This window comes from Crinia signifera, chromosome 3 (assembly GCF_055691185.1).
Source record: "Crinia signifera chromosome 3, ASM5569118v1, whole genome shotgun sequence".
NCBI classification, from domain to species: Eukaryota; Metazoa; Chordata; class Amphibia; order Anura; family Myobatrachidae; genus Crinia; species Crinia signifera.
Genome location: NC_139219.1, coordinates 320,065,077 through 320,089,245, shown reverse-complemented (window position 1 = coordinate 320,089,245; position 24,169 = coordinate 320,065,077). Strand labels below are relative to the sequence as shown.

The window sequence follows — 24,169 nt, the reverse complement described above, 5'->3', positions numbered from 1 at the left end:
TTATGAGTCCAGACAGGACTGGCTTTGTTCAGCTGTTTAGGCCACAGTGTGCTCCTGTCCATGTGGCCCCTCCAGGCTTAGTACTTTTCCCAGTCCGTGCTCATCAATTTAAACCTTGAGCTCTGGAGCTGGTACCAGAGCAGCCTTCAATGACTGTTATGATAACTTACAAGTGAATGTCATATGTGTAAGGGGTGTCACTGCAGAACTATAGTCAGCTACAACTTGATTGTAGGTCCCTAAAGTTACTAAGGTCTTTACCTGCCTTGGAATTCAGAGCTGGGGAATGTCTCTGGTTGCCCACTCTACGCCCCACACACTGAACCTCTGCCATTTCTATCTGGTGTGAATCTACCCTAATGCAAGGCCTGCAATCCAATTCTTCAATAACAGGGGTGGCCAAACCTGTCCTCAAAATCTACCAGGTTACGTATCTCAGGCACTATGTGGATCTATAGTAGGAATGACTGCAGTATGTTTGACAATGTGACAGTTAGTAACGACTACAGCAGTACACCAGCTAGGTGATCTGGGAAATGTGACAGTTAGTAATGACTACAGCTGTGCACCAGCTAGGTGATCTGGGAAATGTGACAGTTAGTAATGACTACAGCTGTGCACCAGCTAGGTGATCTGGGGAATGTGACAGTTAATAATGACTACACCTGTGCACCAGCTAGGTGATCTGGGGAATGTGACAGTTAGTAATGACTACAACTGTGCACCAGCTAGGTGGTCTGGGAAATGTGACAGTTAGTAATGACTACAGCAGTGCACCAGCTAGGTGATCTGGGAAATGTGACAGATAGTAATGACTACAACTGTGCACCAGCTAGGTGGTCTGGGAAATGTGACAGTTAGTAATGACTACAGCAGTGCACCAGCTAGGTGATCTGGGAAATGTGACAGTTAGTAATGACTACAACTGTGCACCAGCTAGGTGATCTGGGAAATGTGACAGTTAGTAATGACTACAGCTGTGCACCAGCTAGGTGATCTGGGAAATGTGACAGTTAGTAATGACTTCAGCTGTGCACCAGCTAGGTGATCTGGGGAATGTGACAGTAATGACTACAGCTGTGCACCAACTAGGTGATCTGGGAAATGTTACAGTTAGTAATGACTACAGCAGTGCACCAGCTAGGGGATTTGAAAAACGTGGACCGTTGGTAGAACTCGAGGACCGGTTTGACCACCCCCTGTTCAATAACAACCTATGACCCATGCAACCTACCTTGCTAGCTGTACTTCCTTTTGTTTTGTTTGCTTCCTGCAATAGAAAAGAGGGTGTTAGTCAGGGGTTTAAAATGAAAACAGTGCTGCTGTGTTAAAAGGAGGGATGTGCAGTGAGCCACAGATATGTAAAACAAAGGGGACAATTTAGACTCTGGCTCCAAAAAATTGAAAGTGCCCATCATTTAAGTTGTAAATGATGGCCACTTTAAAAAATGTCCGGTCTCCAGGATCGCCTGCGAACTTAGACACTGTTATATATACCCCGTGGTCTCCAATAGTAATTCAACAAATAAATGTATTGTTATTATTATTAATATACAAAATACATCATACAATGAATATACACACAATAATAAACAGACAAGCTAGGCCCCTTACACTTGTGAGATTTTGTCAGATTTGACCCAATTCAGATGGATTGGGCCAATTTATCTGACAAAATCTGATGTGCCTGATGTGTAGGACCCAATGCACAATCCCGTGTGCATTGGGTCTAAACGTGGCCATACACACACAGATTTATCTGCAGATCTGTCTGGTTGGAAATAAAACATGGTTATGGATGAGAGCAAATGACAGTTGACCATTTGCTTGGAAATGCTGGAAAACTGACAAACTGTCACTCATCCATAACCATGTTTTTGTTCCAACCTGCCAGATCTCAAGATAAATCTGCTTGTGTATGGCCATCTTTACTAGTATATGGGCACCTAGCCTAAAAGATCCTCCTGCACATAGGATAAATCTCGAGTTAATCAGGTACAACTTGTTGGACAACAAGTTGGACAAGTGTAAGGGGGCCTCCAGCACCACATAACCTACATTTGTCTACAGTATCTAGGAATTGGTAATTGACCAGATCTTATTCACTATACAATTAAGAACAGGGGCGTAACTATAGCACCGCAGCCCCCGCCACCGCGGGGGGGCGCTGTGCATGTGGGGGCGCCGGGGGCTGCGGTGCTATAGTTACCCCCCCCAATCCCCCGCAGACTTACGTATCTGGTCCCGGCGGCTCCGTTCTTCTGATGAGGACTACCACAAAATGGCCGCCCCCATATAGCACACTGTTCTCTGAAACTGTCTGCTGTATGGGGGCGGCCATTTTGTGGTGGTCCTCAGCAGAAGAACGGAGCCGCCGGGAACAGCGCAGCGCGATAGGTAAGACTGCGGGGGAGGGGGTTAGCATAGGCGGCGGGGCGACGGGGCGGCCGGGGGGGGGGGGGGGCTTGACGGGGCGGCGGCGGGGGGTGGTTATGGGCGCCCCCCCCTAACGGCGGGGGGCGCCCAAAACGTAGCTACGCCACTGATTAAGAGCGGTGTTTTATTTTACTGTATCACTGAATTGATATCCCTGGGTGAATCCATTAGCGACGATAAAAGTGTGGCTAATATTATACAGCCCCAAGTGTTTCAAGTACTTCTCCAAAAATATTTGTGCTTTCCAGCCTCTCTACATATAACCATGCCTGATTCTGGTTGACTCGGTAACCTGCGAAGCTTTCTGAGTCCCAGAGTGCCCGCCCCCCAGATCTACTTCCTGTCAATCACCTCACAACGGCATGTGTATAGAAAAAGTAGTAGTAGGATTTTATTGCAGGACGGCCTTGTGAATCGTACGCATGTGCATTCTATCAATAAATCAGCCTCCGTGTGAATTGGCAGTCGTGTGATCAAGTCTGAACAGCCCCCAAATCCCAGTGTCGAAACGTCCCTTAGAAAGTGGCTCAACGTGTAAGATTACCTGACAGATGCATTGTTGCAGCAATATTGTCAAGAAAAGCAGCGGGAAAGGCCTCAAATTCATCTCTGGAAGAGAAAACAAAACAAGGAAAATCTGTGAGACAACAATATACTGTAGATACATATGGACGATATGTACTAACAGGGAAAATGCGAGAAGGACTCTGCTTTGGGGTTTTACCACATTTCACCGTATGTACTAAGACACTGATGGTGGCTTTCCATTGCTTATGGACTTCTTTTAGCATTGGTGCTGTCAGAGGGATGGGATCCCTCCCAGCACCCCCTGCTTCTTCCCTTTTGTTGCTGCCCCTGGGCTCCAGCACCAACCAAAGGCTGCAGGGTGGAGCCAGCCAGCACATATCAACATACATGTAAAGTTGTATGTAATATACATGTAAAGTTGTATGTAATATATGTGCTGGCTGCTTTACTCGGGATCAGCAGCTGCCTCCGCAGCAGGGGACACAAGCTTATAGCGCTTCAGCCTGTCTATCATCAATAAGCCCGCCCCCAGACCCCCATTGGCTAGCTTCACAGGAATCAGGAAGGGGCTTGTTAATGATAGACAGGCTGAACACTCTGTGCTTGAGTCCAGTGTTATATCTATAGTCCAGCACATATATTACATACAACTTTACTGTACATGCGTGTTGATGTTGTTATGTGATGGCCAACTAACCCTTCCCCTTGCATTCTTTGGTTGGCGTTGCAGCCTAAAAATTCCCAAATTCCATCAGAGTTGTCCTTTAGCGGCACATACAGTATGTTACATTTTTTGTACATACAGTACAAAATATCAGTAAAATACAGTAATATCGGCACGGTAAGTGGCAGGGATTACCACACAAAGGGTGGGATGATGTACTAAAAAAAAAAATGTGGGGGAAAAGAAAGAATTTTCTGAGTTTTTACCGCATTTTCAAATTCACTCAAGCTCCTCCCAGTGGGGCTTCGCTGCGGGGGTTACGCCAGTTCTAGCTGGCGTAACCCCATAGAAGTCTATGGGATTCTCTTCACAGACACCGATTCCTCCCAGCATGCCCCATGGTCACTATCTTCGTTGCGCATGCGCAGTTGGACTTCCCCATTAGAAACGAGAAGGTCCAGGCACTGGCGGGATCACAAAGGCCAGCTCTTATCAGGGGAGAGATGCCCTTTCCATTGCTCATAGCAAATGTTAGTACCGTATTTGCCGGCGTATAAGACGACTGGGCGTATAAGACGACCCCCCAACATTTCCACTCAAAATGTAGAGTTTGTTATATACTCGCCATATAAGACTACCCCCTCTTCCGCACACCTCCCTGTCACTAGCAGCTGTCTGGTCCCTTGAGTGGTGGGTTTTGCTGGGGCAGGACAAACCTATCATGGCAGGTTTGTCCTGCCCCAGCATAACCCACCACATAAAGTTTTAATACCCCCTCATCTGCAGCTTCCCTGCAGTGATGCCGCTGTCCTCATTAAAGGGTACCTCGGTATTCACTAAAGGGTACCTCTCCTCGCCCCCCCCCTTCTTATGCATAGGTAACGTACCTTAATAATAAAAGATAGAAGTACGGTACTTGTCTGCAGCTGTGTTTTCATCAGCCTAACGGCCTGTCAGATTGCGCATTTGATGTCGGCGGCAGGCTCGGGTGTTTTCGGCTGGGTTCTGGGGGACTCGTGTGCCTGAGCGCTCCCGAGTCCCCCCGAGCCCCGCCGAAAATAGCCAAAAATACCCGAGCCCCGCCGATGTCACTGCAGTGACGTCGGCGGCAGGCTCGGGTATTTTCGGCGGGGCTCGGGGGGACTCGGGAGTGCTCAGGCACACGAGTCCCCCCGAGCCCCGCCGAAAACACCCGAGCCTGCCGCCGACATCAAATGCGCAATCTGACAGGCCGTTAGGCTGAAGAAACACAGCTGCAGACAAATACCGTACTTCTATCTTTTATTATTAAGGTACGGTACCTATGCATAAGAAGGGGGGGGGCAGAGGAGAGGTACCCTTTAGTGAATATATGCCGTACCCGGCGTATAAGACGACCCCCCACTTGAGGGAAAATTTTTATGGGCTAAAAAGTCGTCTTATACGCCGGAATATACGGTATATATATGCAATCAGCATATACAGAATATCATATATCTATATATATGTCTAGTGTCTGATAGTGTGTCTCCGAAACACTGCCATCCGTTGGCAGCGAGTGAAACTACATCTCTTTCTCTCTCACACATGCACAAGCACAGAGGCAATCACAAGATACTGTAGCAGACTAGCTTTCAAAGCATTAATATATATATATATATATATATATATATATATATATAAGTTTGGCTATTTCAATTTGATGGTAGGACATGGTTGTTGGGTGTTTGATGCATTCTTATGAAACATACTGTATAGTTTTAAATCAGCTTCTTATAGAAAAAGCAATATAAGCCCATTACAATGATAACACAATTATGGTAAATACTGTAAATATTGATCTTATTATGAAGGCAGGACTAGCTGTGTGACATTTTGGCTGGATTAGATATGCCATACACACATAATCCGCTGGTGTGTTACGCTGATTAACCAAGGAAATCCTTACAGACTTATGTTTCTGGCTGCTGAGTCACCTGCAAAGTACAAGGTGTGCTCTGATCAGCTAACGATGGCAATGACATTTAAGGACAAAATCATTATGTCATGATCAGAATGATGGCTGCATTTTTCGGTAGAGAGAGAGAGAGAGAGAGAGAGAGAGAGAGAGAGAGAGAGAGAGAGAGAAAGAGAGAGAGGGAGGGACAGATGCACTAAGCTTGAAAAGTGATAAAATGGAGAGTGATAAACCGCCAGCCAATCAGCTCCTAACTGACATGTGTTTGAAAACTGTCAGGCAGGAGCTGATTGGTTGGTGGTTTATCACTTTTCAAGGCTTAGTATATCTCACCATCAGAGAGAGAGAGAGAGAGAGGGTAGGGGAACAGGTGAAGAGAGAGAGAAAGGTTTCGGAAGATGCTGTGAGGGATAGCCCATAGGCTTCTAAAGGAAAAGCTGGGAGTACCATCTGCATCAGTAACCTGGCAACGGGGCTGCCTTAGAGCGAGATGTACAAAGCCTTGAAAAGTGATAAAATGGAGAGTGATAAACCACCAACCAATCAGCTCCTACCTGTCATTTTTCAAACACAGCCAGTGACATGGCAGTTAAAAGCTGATTGGCTGGTGGTTTGTCACTCTCTATTTTATCACTTTTCAAGCTTAGTACATCTGGCCTTTAGTATCAGGGCCTGGTCAACCAATAGGCTGATCAGGCTGCAACCTGGAGCGCTGGGTCCTGGTGGGGTGCGGTCAGGGGAGCCGAGAGAGGGGGGGAGCAGGTACTAATTACCCGGGCCCAGGCTTGCTGGAGGGGCCCTGCAGGGGCCCTGGTCCGACCCCTCCCTTCCCCCTCTGTCCCTCCCGGGTAGCAACAGTAGCACACACTTCTACAGCATGTGCTGTTCTGACAGCAGGCTCAGCATGAGTGTCTCACTGACAGCGTGAGAGGTCATGCTGAGCCTGCTGTCAGCACAGCACATGCTGTAGGTGTGTGCTGCCTCTGAGATTACAGTTTTTAGAGTTTTCTTTCACCCTCCGCTAAACATTTTGGGGGCGTGGCCTAAGTGTGGGAGGTGCCCACACCACACACACTTAGGCTACACCCCCAAAATTTTACCAGGGCCCGGCATTCCTCTCGGCTGCCCTGGGTGCGGTGGCTGTTGGTTGGGGTGCAGGGATCGGTAGGAAGTTACCGCTGTCCTCCCATATTAATGCATGTTGTGATAAATGATGTACAATACCAATAGCCCCATAATCCCACCACCAGCCCCCATCTTCCCACCACCAGCCCCATCCTCCCACCACCAGCCCCACCCTACTATAAAGAATAGCCCCATCTCCCCATTCTCCCATTATCACCAGTCCTATTCTCCCATTAAAACTAGTCCCATTCTCTTATTACCATGAGCTTGATCCTCTTATTATCACAAGACCCATCCTCTTATGATGCACCAGATGCACTAAGCTTCAAAAGTGATAAAATGCAGAGTGATAAACAGCCAGCCAATCAGCTCCTGCCTGACATTTTTCAAACACAGTCTGTGACATGTCAGGTAGGAGCTTATTGGCTGGCTGTTTATCACTCTCCATTTTATCACTTTTGAAGCTTAGTGCATCTGGTCCATTATCACAAGCATGTATCCCCCTGGCAACGATTACGTAACCCCCTGGCAACGAGCATGAAACCCCCTGGCAATGAGCATGAAACCCCCTGGCAACGAGAATAACGGTAATAAGAATTATAATGTATGGAGAGGGGGCAGGGCCACTACTGTATAAGCCTAGGGTGGCTTGAACCCAGTTTTGTGAGAAATTACATAGGATCAACGAAAATCCACGGAACTATATGTTTCTGTGGCAGTGATTGCTGAAAAAGTGCTTACTTATCGGGGTTGTGGTTCCCCTGTTTGAGTCAGGTGAGGCAAAATCCCTGATAAGTCCCCTACCAAGAAAACCCCTGGACAGTCAAATAGCCACTATAAAGCATCATGTCACTTTACAGTACCAGGGGGCACAAAAACAAGGTGCCCTGATGACCGTCACTCCTCTAGGAGCTCAAATAAGCAATCCCCAGTGTGTGGTCAGTACCACCAGAAGTGTGTGTGTGTGTGGGGGGGGGGGGGTCATCGCAACAGGGAAAGGAGTATTGGCAGCTTTAGCCTGTTGAATTCACAGGCTTCAATTCACAGAAAGCCCCGGAAGAGGTTTCCTCCTCTAGAACCCTTTTTCATGATATTTTGGTGTCTATGTAATCGTAACGTCGACATGGGCACTGTATATATGTACCGCGTCCCCTCGCATGGCTGGCTTCGCTTGCCATGCTTTGGGCATGGTGTCTGGCTGTGCTTGGCACACTATTATATTCCCACTCTGTGCCCATTTGGATAGTATAGTATTAAAAAAAAACACCTCTTTGGTAAAAAAAAATCATGAAAAACTCATGTCGACCTTTTGACTGGTGACCTTGCCTATGTCGGCTATAAATTTGTGTCGGCCTAAGGAATGTCAACCCTTTTTAGTTGACTGTCGACCTAGACATTGTCTATCCACTGACTGCATACCGATTAAGCTACAGATTAAGTACAATTTCCGTTATTGGATATTTTAGGTTCCCAACTATTGGCAAAACATTTTTGGAAAATGTTGAGACTCTTGTGATATCTGATGGTTTGTTTAGGCCACCGAATCAGTTTAAAAAGTCAACTGACAAAAAAAAAATGTTTCCTATAAATTGACATTTGAACTTTTTTAAACTTCATTTTCAACTCTTTGATAAAGCTCCCTGTGGAGCGAAATGCATCACAGGTAATCATAAGGCCCGATGATATTCATCTTGACCTGCTGGTCATTGTGGAGTGACCAGATGTCCCAACTGGCTGCATGACTCGGAGGCCTGCTGCAGCCTAACACACCTTGCCCAGAACCAGGGATTGATTCATACAGCAGACCAATACATCATCCCAGTGGCGTAAGTTCATCCCAGTTGCCCGGAGGCAAGATAAATATCGGTGCCCCCCCTTCCCCACAAACACACACATACCACCTTATATTAATATATTTTTGCATGTGTCTATGTATGTTATGTGTATTATGTTTAAAATAAAGAGAATGTAACCTCTATGGTCCTGCTAGGAGGGGGAATCAGCTACAGAAGCAATATCAATGGATTCAAATTAATTGTTTTAAAGGAGAGGGGCCCCCTTGAGAGCATGAGCCTGGCGGCAGATGACTCCATTGCCTCCCAGAGTTCTGCCCCTGCATCATCCTAGCACAGAGGGGAGGTAAACTAGCGGACCAGCCACTTTGGACATGTGTCTCTGGGAGTGTAGACAGGGTGTACGCTGAGGCACATACTCATCTGGGACAATATTCCATTTCACACACTATGATATATGATCTACGGGACACCAATATAGACTATTTTTGAAACATTTGGAAAGCTTCCCACTAAATTTTGGCTACTAGTCCTACAGTATATGAGGATTTAACAGCTGGAGGATCCACCTCTTTTATAAATGTGTATCATTATAACCTAATAATTTGCGCTATGCTTACCTAGTATAAAAGACATCTGTCTGAATGCACTAATCTCAAAAATTAATTTTTGCTCAGTTTTCACTAATATGTAGTGCAGTTCTCAAGGGCGGTTTGGGTATATTAACCATCGCCCTGTACCGTAAGGGAGTCAAGAATAACGATTCTAGTGAATCAAGTAAAAAAAAAAAAATCTGGTGCCAACGCAGTTTCTGAGAGTACACTGTTATCATTGACGCACGCTCATGAATCAGTTCATGTGAGAGTATATAAAGCGAGGGGGGAATGCGGCTCTTGGTCATAGTAAGGTGGTCTGTTGATGCTTTAAAACGTCTTTATGTAAGTAAATTAAAATGTACCCATGGGAAGGCCGCTAGTAATGATTGAAGTGAATTCACGTTTTTTATGGTATTTGTAAAGTAAAAAAAGTATGTTGTGTATTTATATAGATTTGTGTGGTCTTGTTAATCCATTGCAGTCTCGTTCATTTTTTTTTATTTAGCGCAGAGACACAATCTATTTAATTCAAGTTCATTTTTGAGAAATAACTCATAAAACAATGCAGAAACTTCACATAATAAATGATAAACTCTTTATAATATTGTGCATTGTATAGTAAACTGAAGAGTTTTGCCGTAACAATTGTGTTTTATAGTGTGACAGCAGTTGTGTTCTTAGGGGATGATTTTGAGTTTGGAGCACACCAAAAAAAAAAAAGTTAGTAATTACACACCTGGGCAAACCCCCTGCAGGGGGGTGAGATTTACAATGTGCAGAGAATTAAATTTTGGAGGGGTGAATCCAAATGCAGGAGAACAATAAAGTTGCCAGCAAGTGTGCGCTACATGCAAAAGCAGGCAATATTGACCCTGTATGCAAATCAAATGAATGTATTTGACTCCCTTACAGTTCAACAGGGTTTGTTCCAAATACAAAGTTACTTGTTCTGGTTTGCTTTGTTCCCAACTAGTTGTGGCTTCATGGTTAGGGCTGCAGCCCAGTCCAAAAATTCAAAAGGGAGTCACTCCAACTGCCAGTAAGTTTAGGCCGGTGATGTTTGGCAGTGTTTGGTGTGGCAGTTGAGGTGCCCATACACAAGACAAGTCAGACCCAATTTCACTTGAGCTCCCTTGGGGGGTTCACTTATTATCTGGCACTTGATGTGCCTTTTTCTACATATAATAAATTGCATATGATTTATTGTTGTAAAAGGACTCCCAAGGAGCTGGCAGGGGAATTCAAGTGAAATCGTAAAGCACCTGCGATTTACCGCTGATGAGTCCAATTCCGACTCATTTTATGTCCTGCCCATCTGACCTCCAAATCCTGACACGCACGGGACTGAATCCTATGGAAAACACGTCCAATTCGGCCCATTTCTCCCAATTTCTTTGCCCAATCCATCAGAAACGGGGATATCGGGCTCAAATTGGACAAGTGCATGGGGACCTTAATACTATCATTTACTCTACTGTTCATTTAAACTTCCATTAAACTATAGTAACTTTGTATAAATCCATTGAAAACATTTTTATCATTTTTATCATCTCAACATCCCACATGGTTAAAGTCATCTACAACACAACATAAGCCACACATACATTTACAGGAATTATTAACAGCATACATTGTTGTGACCCGAACAACATACAGTAGTTATGTCCTCAAAGCATATAAAGGGCTCAGTTATGTAACACATGCAATCGTAATCCACAACGGGCCAAAAAGTAACCCTGTTACTGTCATTTAAACAGGAGCACAAAGTAGTAACATTTGTAAGCACAAAAATATTTGCAATGTATATTAAGTGCATATTCTTGAAACGGAAATGGAAAAGTACAAAAAGTCTTCAAAAAGTTCAGCTAATGAAGACCTTGTTTCAGTCAAGACATTCCACCAACTGATGGCATACATGGGGTGGCCAAACTGGTCCTCAAGATCTACCAACAGTCCACATTCCCCAGATCAACTAGCTGGTCCACAGCTGTAGTCATTACTAACTGTCACATTGCCAAACCTGCTGCAGTCATTCCTACTATGGATCCACTGGTTGCCTGAGACACAAAAACTGTTGGTAGATCTTGAGGACATGTTTGGCCACCCCTGGGTTAAGCCATCAAGTTTCATAGAATCAGTGGAGACCTCAGAGTCCTGTTTTGCAATGCCTTGGGCTCCAGAATCTGGGGGCTCCCCTGAGTCTGACTATCACAAAATGAAGGATGACTCTGAGATGGGGATCCTTGTTGAACCTAATACAAATGGCAGGTGTAGAACTTCTAAGAGGCCACCTCCGCACATTCACCTGAGGTTCTGGAAAGTCAGTACTGATGTGTGTGTGGTGGTCAAAACAGTAGGCTGAAGGTTTGGCTAGGGTGAGGAAAAACCTCGCACCTGCCCTGAAAATATTTTTGACAACTTCACCATGATCACAAAATGAACTTAAAGCCACTTTAGACATAACTCCAGATTTGTTAATACCATATTGGAATCTAGTGATTGATTATTAGAAGGCGAGGTTTAAATATAAAACGATCTACTACAATATGAACCTTACCTGCCTCCTTCTGATCTACCTGAGAACATCAGAGAAGAACACCATGCAAGCATATGATTTATATACTCCAGGCAGGTTCCAGCGATGGTGACCTGAAAACCAATGAACCCATTCGCAGTAAAGAGATAATTTTTGTACAGTCAGACAACATTTCCTTTCATGTGTAATGACATGTGTGTTAACATAGAAGATTAACTTAAATCATTGCTGACACACAAAGATTATTGTTTAATCTTATAGCAACTAAAACATTTTTTTCAGGACAAGACTTACAGACTTCATAGGAATGAAGCTACAATAAAAAAAAAAAAGAAAAGAAAATATTTTGGCAGGCCTGAATGTTTTTATAGTGACATTAGACTACTGTCCTACTAAATGAATATTCTGCTGTCCTACATAAGGACGTATCAGGTTGTGGACCCTAATTGTAATTTCTTATAACCTCTATTTTCAATCAGAAATGAAACCCCCAAAACAGATTTTCAGAGAGAATAGACTCATACCCTTTCACACCAGAATTGCAGGGACAAACCCGGGAATTACATTCCTGGGTTTGTCCCTGCAATTCTGAGACATTCCCGGGTTGGGACCCTTTCACACCAGAAAAGTCCCTGCATTTTCTGGTGTGTGAAGGGGGCGGGAAGGAGGCCGTCAGGAGGTGGGGAGGAGGCGGGCAGTCAGCAGGATGTGTCGGGCAGTCGGCGGAGGTGGTAAGAATACTCACCCCGGTTGCTGGTCCTCCGCGCAGGCCAGGGATCCGCACAGGCGGCGGCGCAAATGACGGGACAGGCGTCGGATGAAGATGACTCAGCTGCGTCATCATCATCCACCGCCTGTCCCGTCATTTGCGCCCGCCGCCTGTGTGGATTCCTGGCCGGACAGCACACCGAGGACCGGCAACCCGGGTAAGTATCACCTACCCCATTCACACTAGCCAGGTTTCTGGGTTGAACCTGGGAACAACCCTGCTACCTAGCAGGGTTGGATTGCTGGCAAATTAGCCCGGTAATTTGTCCCGGGTACCTTTCACACCAGCGGTAGTACCGGGTTGTTCCCGGACTCAACTCGGGAATTTAGGCTGGTGTGAAAGGGGTATAGGTAAGCAGTCGGAGGCGGTTCTGAAAGACTCACTTTCCCAAAAAAATTTTAAAATGTAGTCCATAGGCTGCAAAGGGCTTATACCATATTTAGATGGACTTAAACAAGAATATAATTTAGACTACCTTCAAATCATCACTTTACATTGCTTAATTTTTATTTTTCCTGGTATATATATTTATATATACCATCTTGCAGGAGAGTCCTGTTGAATGCTCTTATCTCCTGCAGCTATGTATTATATAGCAACTCTCCCGATACTATGGAGTCTTCACTGCAGCTAGGATCCCACTAAGCAATTTCTGGGTAAGGAAAGTGATTTGCTGCAGTCACTAGCAAGACTTATGTGCGGGGGGCATTAGCCTCTTGTAGGACCCCTGGTAGTAGAGCATGCAGCTTGCTTCACATCTGTGATCTGTGTCTTCTACATCTGCTGCTGTGTGTGTGAGTTGTGGAATGTTTTTTTTTAGTAATCTTTAGTTAAACACACAAAAAGAACAATACAAAAAAAGTTTTAAAATGAGTCTTTTTACCAAGATGATCATTACATTAAGAATTCACACAAGGTCTTATTACATTTGGACTTTATTGCATAGGCATATAACATTTATCATGTATAATACCATATGAATTAGATGCATAAGAAATACTGTATTGCAGGTGGAAATGTTAGTACACATAATTGCTACATTTTCCAAAATATATTGATATTGTGATATACTGTAGAAATATTTAGCAACAAACATTTAAAGCTTAGACATGCTCTTATGTGGAACTAGAGATGCCCTTTAAGTCGAGCATGACATAACCCACAATGGCACAACACACTTTGTGCACCGCATTCTATTGCAGACTATAATCTCCCTGAAACTACCTTAAAAAATGGGATTGCTGCACAGAGAGACAATGCTGATTTATTTGTTATGTAAAACTTGTATACAGTATTTGTTAAGTAGAGACCATACTACTGCCTTGGCCTTGCGCCTGACATAAGCATATACATGGGGTGTGCAAGGTTTGTGACCGCACAACTCTAAGACAGCCTTAACACAAACTATAACTGACTGTGTTGGAATCAGCAATTATTTATCCCATACATATACCTGGAGGTCTCTTGCTTATAAGGCTATTTAGCTTCCAGTGCAGAGCAAGGATATAGCATATTGTAGAAGTAAAAAATTAGGTGGAGGTGCCTACAGTAGCTTTTGACAGTATAGAGAGAGTTCAGCAGAGTAGCTGAACATGATTTAACATGAATTGAGCTCATTGTGTGAAATGCTGTGTGAGCATCTCTTCCGCAAAAAAGAAAAAAATAACCAACAATAATAAAAACAATTACTTCAGCTGCCAATGCACCTTAGCCAGATTAGAACCCAGGATGATTCCAATGCACAATGTCACCCTCACCACTATGCCACATACCCCAGCACTATTTTGGAGTTATTACACCTATAGTACATGTTATGTTAAGAAAGGAAGGGCTAAATTCGGAACAGTTTGGAGATCTCTTTAAAACTAACCTATCAGGCAGTTTAGCATCCAATAAACCAATAGAATCCGGGTGCTATTATTCCAATTTAATAAGTAAATTTGCACTAAGTAAACACAGCTGCAGCTGGTTTAGTACATAGATAAACCAAACAATACTATAATCTATAATTAGTTGATTAATAAGCTTCATTCATATAAAGCATTAATATGTGCAATGTTTAAAAGTCCTTCACTGCAGGGAATAATTGCTGTCGCCGTTATTGGATATGACAAGAGCACTAAGAGACAGGCCAGCTGAGCACAGTTCACTTTGGCAATGTGTAAACCATGCCCTCTCTCAATTGCGAATGGGCCGGTTCGTGATTTATCTCTCCTGTTAATGGAGCTGCTGTAGTAAGCTGCTACTTCCCGGAACAATGTATTCTGTGTGGCTAAGCTGTATTGAGTCTTTAAATTCTGTTTTAGACTGCTCCTTCCCTCCTGTATCTTTAAAGGCTCATCGATGGGGTAGCATAGGATTTAGGTATACACAGTGTTTTGTCCCTGACGCGTTTTGTGCCTATATGGGAATTTGATCAAAGAGCAATAGTCTCTTCCATTTCAGCCATATTAATACTATCAAAGAAATTCTCATTGGTTAACTTGTTAACATCATTAACCTTTCGAGTGCCAAGTGAATTTGTCAAAATTGGTGTGAAAATTGCCAAGTAAACATTTTTATTCAGTATAATGACCTATAATGTTACCTTATCTTGGAGATATAATCTTTTTTTTTTTTTTACACATTTTTATTTGAATTCATATAACAAATATGAGCGATGCTGGCATTTTTAGTCGATATTTTGAGGATCTCTAACAGATATGTTGGCAATTTTAGCGGATATTTTTGCAGATTTCTCAGAGATGTTGGCACACAAAGGGTTAATTATTGCAGTTGCTTCGTTTTACTTCATGTTTAAATACACTGCTTTTGTCATTCAAATAGTGTTTTCTCTTTCTGACATAAAAAAAAAGAATTTCTATATTTCTATATTCTGTTCTATAAAAATATGGTACTTATATGTTAGTTGGGCGCCAACTATAGTTAGTACGCTCATACCCCCACTATCCATGTCAGCATGGAGTTGATCGCGATCGTAGCGTGCCCCGCGAGGGGATGTGGAAAACTAAGCAAATAGCTAAGTGGGTGCCCAACTAACATATAAGTACCAAAAATATTTATGATGGGACCACTCATAGGAGCCCATGTTAAACTTTAACATGGGATTCCTATGGAGCGTCCTTAGCCAATCAGTCCTGGAGCCCGGACCCGGTGTCTGACATCACACGCCAATCACTCAGTTGGGTGGATGAGCCCCAAGTGTAAACAAACACTTGGGGCCTTTCCAATACGATGGTCCGGGGGGTGTGATATAGGGGTCAGACAGTTGGGATCCCGACAGTCATTTTCCTGACGTTGGGATCCCGACTGGCCGGACCCAGACAGCATGGTGAGCGCAACAGAGCTTGCAGGCTCACTGCGCTCGCCATGCTGTGGGCACGGTGGCTCGCTACGCAAGCCACCTATTCTATTCTCCCTCTATGGGAGTCGTGGACCCCCATGAGGGAAAATAGCCGACGGCCGTCGGGAACCCGGCTGTCCGTGTTTTGACAGTTGGTATCCCGACATCGGGTGAATGCCTGTCGGGATCCCGACTGTCGGGACCCCGTCTAGCACACGGTCCGGGAGATGCATTTTCTTGTTTTAATACAGTGGATGCCTACTTGGAAGAAGAGGATGCGATCTATGCCGGATTAGTATAATTTCCTTCCGCAGGTAACCCTATTGGATTCTATGGGAGAAGAGGACTGGCCTACGTTGGAATCCATAGGCCAGTCCTATATACTATTGGTTTTGATGTAGAACTACAAGTACCAACTTGAATGCCTCACATGCTGGGACTTGTGGGTCTCCAAGTCCCTGCATGCATGGCAGGCTTGCTGTGACTTGTAGTTCAACACCAAAACTCAATAGTTTTTTCTATTTTTACACAAATAAATCAGTCCGGTGCCCACCACCCTGGGGCACCGGGGACAGCCTCGGGCAGGAGGTTATTCCTCCCCAAGGGTCCAGGCTGGGCTGACCAGTCAGGTAGTTTAATGATTTGCCCGGGGGTACTTGTATGAAAAGTTTCCCCCAGCTGTGGCATTACCTTGCTGGCTGTTTGGGCCTGGTGCTGTTTGTCAAAATACAGGGGACCCCTATTCATTTTGTCCGCCATATTTTGGGAACCAGGACTGGCCCTTAAGCCTTGTGCTGGTTTTAGATATACAGGTGTACCCCTATTTTTTGTCCCCCAGAATTTATAGCCATGGTGGGGGACCCCACAACATTTTGTTTTAATTATTTATTTCTTTTTTTCCATTTATTTTTATTCTGCGAACATAGTCAGTCTAGCAAACAGGCCCACAGCCCCCTTATTTTAACCAAATGATCTCCCGCCATCAATGATAAAGAACAACCCAATATTTTTTTCCCCTCAAAGACACAGAGCCTAGCTTTTGGTGAACCTGTGAAGCCCCACCCCTGGGCTTTGATTGGCCTGCAGTCAAGTGAATGGTAAAGCAGGGGGACTTATCGGTGTGTGTGAGACCACTGATAGCCCCAAAGTGAATTGTCTTGAAATTATCCTTGACTCCTCCCTCTACTTGAAACCACATAGTCAGTTCCTTTCACAGTCCTACCATTTCCAGCTCAAAAACATTTCATGGATCAGACCCTTTCTCACCCTTAATGCTACCAAGACCCTCATCCACTCTCTGGTCATCTCCACATTGAACTATTGTAACCTCCTCCTATGACTTCCTGATTCCCACCTCTCTTCAGTCTGTCCTCAATGCTGCTGCTTGGGTCTTCCTCCTCTCCTAATGTAATATGTCTGCCTTCTCTCTCTTATGAGCCTCACACTCCAAATGGGCTTTCAAGTCCCACTTCTTCATCAAGTCCTCTCTCATCCTAAGCCTCTGTTCCATACTCACTGTCTACCCCATCTGTGCCACCCATGTCTGCCTGCCCTTCACCTTCAGAATGTCAGCTCTGACGTGCAGGGCCCTCTCCTCTTATGTGCTTTTCCCTCGCTTACCTATACCATCATCTAATTTATAATCCCTGCAATGCCACCTAACCCTCATTATCTTCCACATTGATGATTATTTCAGTGTCATGACTGCTGATGAAATTTATAGACCATGTACTTGTCCTACATTGTTGACACAACTGCTTTTCAAGGGGAATGCCCAGCGTTTTTTACAATCTGGCACATTTAACTTTGGTGTGAAGGTGTGAAAACAAAAAATGTTTTTACAGCCTTAGACAGAGTGCATTCTATGTGTGTGTTCACTAATGTTTGGGTTAATGTAATGTTACTCTGCTCACCTGTCTCCATAGCTAGGCATCTACCCCCAAACTTTCATCTCTATACTTTGACACTCAGCTGTATTGGACGCTAAACTGCTATTGACCTTGTCACTACAAAGTCATAAAGAGATCTCTTTCTTTTTGCAGAAGAGACACTCCTTGTACTGTCTCTGTCTATTTCAGAGTAAAGTAAAGTGGGAAGAATCATGCAAATGCTACAGGATCTTATGGTGGTGGATGGGTGGATGGGTACATGGCTGCATGGTGGTGGATGGGTAAGTCAACTAACATCAGAGTTGGGTGTTCTGAAAGAAAGCCTAAAGGAAAATGTAATCAAAGCCATTCAGTTTTTTAGAAGTGATGTTTACCTATAGCGCACCCTTGTGATTCTCAGCCTAGGTTTCACACAAAGAATGAACCTTCACCAAGTGGGTCCATGAAGACATATACAGAGAAACAATTTTTGTGAAAACCCTGGCGAAAATACGCATAAAAAATTCATACACTTACACAATTAAATGTGTGGGTCACTTTGGATGACGCTAAGTATAAAAGAAAAAGCAGACCGTAGTGCAAATATTGTATTCACAATTAGCCAATTTAATGGTATATAGATGCACTCACATGTGCAATGATTTCACCTGGCATGTAAGGGGTCTTTCGCTTGGTAAGGCAATCTACAGAGGTCCTGGGAAGACTTTAAAAAACAATATCTAGTGCAACATTGTATGTAAAAATGAAAAATACATTTATTGGACAAACTCACATGATAAAAGGTAAAATTTGCATGTAACCCACAATGGGGTATAAAGGATCCTCCACAGAAATTACGCTCACAACAGTGGAGGAGTTTGGGAGTTGTAGTTCATTTCTCCACTATTTCCTGTGGTGGCGTCCAAGAATTATATAGCGTGGAACGAAATTCCATCTTTGTTCTGTGTTCCGAATGTGTAATATGGAACGCACTTCCATTTTATAAAATCCTTTGATGTTATTACATTCCGTGGAACACACGTCCATTTTTTATTTGAATAAAGTCCATCATAAAATGAATAGAGACAATGAGTAAGACACTAGATAATGCTACATAAAATAAAAAAATACATTACAAGGCTGCAATATCTATATATATATATATATATATATATATATATATATATATATATATATATATATATATATATTTAAAAGAGAGGAAAAAGAATAATAAGCAAAGGGAAAGGAAAGGAAAAACCTGGGTTTTTTTTTTATTAGTCTGGCTCAAAGATAATTACAAAAACCACGTCAATTCAAAATCGCCATTCAGGACATCTGGTACCAAAGTTTTTAATTTAGGAATCCATGACATCTCTGCTTTTGCTAATCTGACGTCAACATTATTGCATTTCCAATCTGTATTGATTTGCTGGATTCCCCAGAATGCCCTAATATGGCAGGGATTAGAGTGGTGCATTTTAGTAAAATGAGCCGATACTGTATGTCCCTCCAGATTTTTCCTTATATTGTACACATGTTCTGCGGTCCTGGTTTTAAGGCACCTAGAGGTTTTGCCAATATAGACCAGGCCGCAGGTGCACTCCAGTGCATATATAATATTTTTGGAGTTGCAAGTTAGAAATTCTCTTATAGGGCATTTATTTCCCTTTACTTCAAATTCCTTTAGCTTGCTGGGTCCTTTGGTGGATCTACACATAAGACATAAGCCACATCGATGGAATCCCTGGCTAAGTATGCTATTTCTTTTAGTTACATCAAGAGCACTTTTATCAAGAGAATCTTTTATTGTGGTAGATCTTCTATAAATGAACCTAGGTTGGATGGGAAGATGGGCTCTTAGAATGGGATCATTCCTTAGAATTTTGCAATTCTTTTTAAAGATTTTCTCGATCTCTTTATGCTGATAATTGAATTTAATAATGAAGGACCATTGATGGTTGTTATCCTTATTTTATGGTTCTTCATTATCTCTTCCCTTCAAAAGAGTGTCTCTGTCTAAAATGGTGGCTTTTGATGTAGCTATATCTAAAGACTCTTGAGTGTAGCCCTTTTCTAGGAAGCGGGTGTTCATTTCTTCCATTTGGTCACAGCACGCTATTGGTTCTGTGCAATTTATCTTTACATGTAAAAACTGGCTGAACGGAATGCTGCTCAGCCAGTTACTGTGATGTTGGCTCGTTATTTCAATTAGGCTATTGGAATCAGTTTTTTTTCCTTAACACTTTTGTGTTCAGTTTTCCTTCTTTGATGTACTGTATATACATAAATCTAAGAAAAAGAATTCATCCTTATAGCAAAGGTCAATTTAATATTTTTGTCATTAATGTTAAGAGAATTGCAAAAGGTATCAAGGTCATGACGGTTGCCCTCCCAAATAAAAAGGATATCATCGATAAAACGCCTCCACAGCACCAGGCCTGCTCCCAGCTCCTCTCCATGCCATATGGTTTGGGATTCCCAATATAACATGAAGAGGTTTGCATAGCGGGGGGCAAACCTGATGCCCATAGCGGTCCCCACACGCTGTAAGTAAAAATGGCCGTTGAAATAGAAGTAATTATTTTTTAAGATAAATTTGATGCCCTCAATGATAAATACTTTTAATTTTTCAGAAAAGTCAGTCTGATTAAGAAAGTAAGTGATTGCCTCCACTCCCTTATCCTCTTGGATGATGGTCTCCACTCCCTTACTCCCACTGGCACTTACAGATGGAATTCATTTGAACTTGATTGGTGGGGCTTAAAAAGGGCCCCGATTGACACTAGTGATATGCTTCTGGTGAGCCTGAAAGCACGCTTAAGATGATCACTGTTGCCGACCGGACCCCTCGGGACCTTTGCTGTGGATCAACCCGCTGCCTTGTATTTGTTCTGTGGAGGAACCTTTATACCCCATTGTGGGTTACATGTGAATTCTACCTTTTACCATGTGAGTTTGTCCAATAAATGTATTTTTCATTTTTACATTTACATTTACATTTTAAAGTCATCCCAGGACCTCTGTGGAGTGCCTTACCAAGCGAAAGACCCTTTACATGCCAGTTGAAATCATTGCACATGTGAGTGCATATACTGTATACAGATGGGGCAGGTCCCATCTTGGCAGGGGATGGCGCTGGCGATGCCAGCCGCCATCCCCCGCCAGCGCCATATCGATGGCGAGAAGGGGACGTGCACGCACGAGAGGCGCGCAGGTCCCCTTCCGACGGCGCTTCCATCCGCTCCCCCGGGTCCCCGCCGGCTTGTCGGTGGTAACCCGAGGTCCCCGCCGCCTGCCCGCACCCCCCCTAACCCTGTCCGTCTCCCTGAGGCAGAGATGGACAGGGTTTCCGTCGCCCCGCCAGCGGAGGCTGAGACGCGCGTGAGACGCACACGCTTATCAGCTGATGGATGGCGAGGCTGCTGGCGGATCGCCAGCGGGGACGTTCTGGCGATCCGCCAGCCAGGATGAAGCCTGCCCCATCTGTATACCATTAAATTGGCTAATTGTGAATACAATATTTGCATATGGTCTGCTTTTTCTTTTATACTTAGGTTCATCCAAAGTGACCCACACATTTAATTGTGTATGAATTTTTTATGTGTATTTTCACCAGGGTTTTCACAAAAATTGTTTCTCTTTATAAATCAAAGCCATTCAGCAAGCCAAACACCGCACCAAGGAAGCCTGGCCGGATGCTGTTGCACAAACCATTTGGTAAACAAAGGACCAAGAGGTACAATTTGAGAATTGATTGGACCTGGACATTTGGATAGACCTATAGCCCAGAATGAACGTCGCCATGACAATATGAATGTAAATACTGCACTAGCTTAATTTCCAATTAAAGTTCAGACATTTGGCAACAATTCAACTGTTCTAATTTAGCAGAACATTTGGCAGATACTCCCCTGGCTGTCATCTCCACTGACCTGGACAACCATCTGTACAGTGCATGCAAGGGGCAAACTTTGAAATACAGTATGCACAAGCTTTCTTACAACATGTGCCATTTGATTTGTACTCACATGAGCCAAGTATGGTAACTATGATGATGCCAAGGGCAAAATAGTGTGGGCCAAAAATTTGAGAGAAGCCATGTCAAGATGCAGGTGATATGTCAGGATTGGGAATGCTGAGATGAAGAAAATAAAAGACACATTAAATGGTGTGCGAGGGATGAAGAGAGAACAACTATGGAAGTTGTTCGTCCATCCAACAGGATTGTCATCCGAGAAATTTATTTGCCTCAGCACAACTGAACACCGCTGGACTCAAAAACTGTGCTGTATCCGTAGAGGAGCTGCTGAGTCCATTGTACTATTGTGCTGTATGTTCATTCAACTAGGAGCTTATGTCCTTGCTGTAGTCATCCACTCCTATACTCCTATACTACATATTTTTGTAAAAAGTTTTAATAACAATGGACATTTAAAATAGTAAAAAAAGGTTTATAATAAAAAAATCTAAAAGTTTCTAAAAATGTAAACCTAAATATTATAGTTTAATATAGTTTCAGCCTCATGCCTCACCATGCCTTAAACCTTTCCATGTGTGCCCCATTTAAATACCAACAAATAATAATAACAATAAAGTTTACTACGCTGGTTGCGTTCTGGGTTTCTGGTGCTGCCTGTTCCATACAGAATACAGGCATAGCAGCATTGTTCTATAAAATGGACATTGTACTGTATCTAATTTGGGCTTGTGCTGTGTCCTTTCAGGGGCTGATGTGTACTGTGTCCATCAAGGGACTGTGCTGTGTCTGTACTTGTGTGCTGCCAACCACACCTGTCTGGTGTCCATTTGCTCCAGCTATTTTATTGAACAGAGCATCTCTTCCACAAAGGATTTATTTACCAGTTTCCGATCAGGCAGTTTAGTGGGACATAGCACACAGTTATAGGCCCTACACAGTAGCTACGCTAGGTCGGGCACTGCTCAGCTGACAGCCCACACATAGCACATGGCAGTATTAAAAGAGCATGAGCTGTCACCTCTGTGTGCTGAGCAAGCTGACAGTGCCGGTGGAGAACACTAGTGACCAGCGGGATTGATGGACACCTTCAAAAAGCTCCCTATAGGAGTGAAACGCGTTGGTAAATTACCTCGGGCTGACTGACTGGATCCTCCTCCTCACTTCCGCTACAAAACCATTTATCCTCTGAAGAAATTTCGGTTTGTTGGACTCAAACTCCTCCTGGGATCTACAAACACCCAGAGATACCCCATACCATCTATTGGGCTACAGAATCTGCAGGAGATCTTGCACCCTCCATTGCAGTAGCGCACGCAGGGGGGGTTTCTGAGTACCCAGACACCTCTTTCCATGGGTACAAGAATTTTAAAAATCGGCCCTTGGGAACCGGAGATATCTTACTTCAAATCAGTGGTCCCCATCTAAGCCTGTTAATTGCTCTTCCCAGTCAGATATTTCAGGTTCTGTCTGATTAAGAGTTTTTCTGAGGGTATATTACAAAACTTTCCCTTTGAAGAATACTAGTCACTTGTCTCTACTGTTCCCAGAACCAGAGATATCAGCCTTCCAGCAACTGGTTACTGCTCCAGCTCCACACACCTGGTATGTAGTTACACATACTCGTTGGCAGATTGCTCTGCCTCCTGAACTCTGAACCCCTAGTCCCCAATACCACTGAATATTTTAAGTATCGCTCTCTCTCCAAACTCTTCAGCATGATTGACGAGAGCGTCTTTCACAGTCTCATATCCCGCTAAGACCACCATCTTTCTCATGCCCATCTGAACGCTAAACACTGAGCCGTAGGTCTTTGCGAGCTGTAATACAATGCACGGAACAAAATAAAACACAAGTGTAAAAAAAGAACTTACTATGAGACAAAGCAGAAACGCATTGTTTTAGCTAGTCATTGTTTTAGCTAGGCTGAAAGCTGAGGGTCCCCTTTTTCCATGGGTACAAGAATTTTAAAAATTGGCCTTGGGAACCGGAGACATCTGACTTCAAAGCAGATATCTGACTTCCAAGCCTGTTAATTGCTCTTCCCAGTCAGATATATCAGGTTCTGTCTGACTTAGGGTATATTCCAAAAGCTGGGATTCTCCCCCTTTGATGGACACTAGTAGCTTGTCTCTACTGTTCCCAAAACCAGAGATATCAGCCTTCCAGCAGCTGGTTACTGCTCCAGCTCCACACACCTGGTATGTAGTTTTATATACTCGTTGGCAGATTGCTCTGCCTACTGAACTCTGATCCCCTAGTCACCAATATCATTTGGTAGGTGGGATTCTCTAGTTTTTTATTCCTGGAAACTGGAGATATCTGCAGTCAAGCAAGCTGTCCTCCCACCAGAAAATTATGAATAATAAGCCCACTCCACTATACACCCCTACTCTGCATATTAAACATCCTCTACCACCCTGGAAGTTATGTATCAGGGCCCCTTCATTCAGCCCAATGCCCCCTTCTCCCACCCCATCTCCCACCATCTGTGCAGTAAAGGTGTAATTAGTGGAAATTACTGATCCAGGCCCTACATGCTGTGCGGTTGATATAATACCCCCTACCACCTGGGGGACATCAAAGCTTCCTCCAC

The 24,169-nt window shown here is 43.7% G+C and overlaps 1 protein-coding gene across 1 annotated transcript in view; it reads right to left on the bottom strand.

The window, feature by feature from the left end:
- LOC146063039 (cysteine-rich venom protein-like) overlaps positions 1 to 23,342 on the bottom strand; it is a 47,272-nt gene extending 23,930 nt beyond the window's left edge. Inside the window, exons 1-3 of the mRNA XM_083175050.1 lie at positions 23,249 to 23,342; positions 2,981 to 3,045; positions 1,235 to 1,270 (exon numbers count right to left, since the gene is read on the bottom strand). Of these exons, the coding sequence (XP_083031176.1) occupies positions 1,235 to 1,270; positions 2,981 to 3,045; positions 23,249 to 23,342 (195 nt within the window). The remainder of the gene's footprint in view (positions 1 to 1,234; positions 1,271 to 2,980; positions 3,046 to 23,248) is intronic.
- Between the last annotated feature and the right edge of the window lie 827 nt (positions 23,343 to 24,169).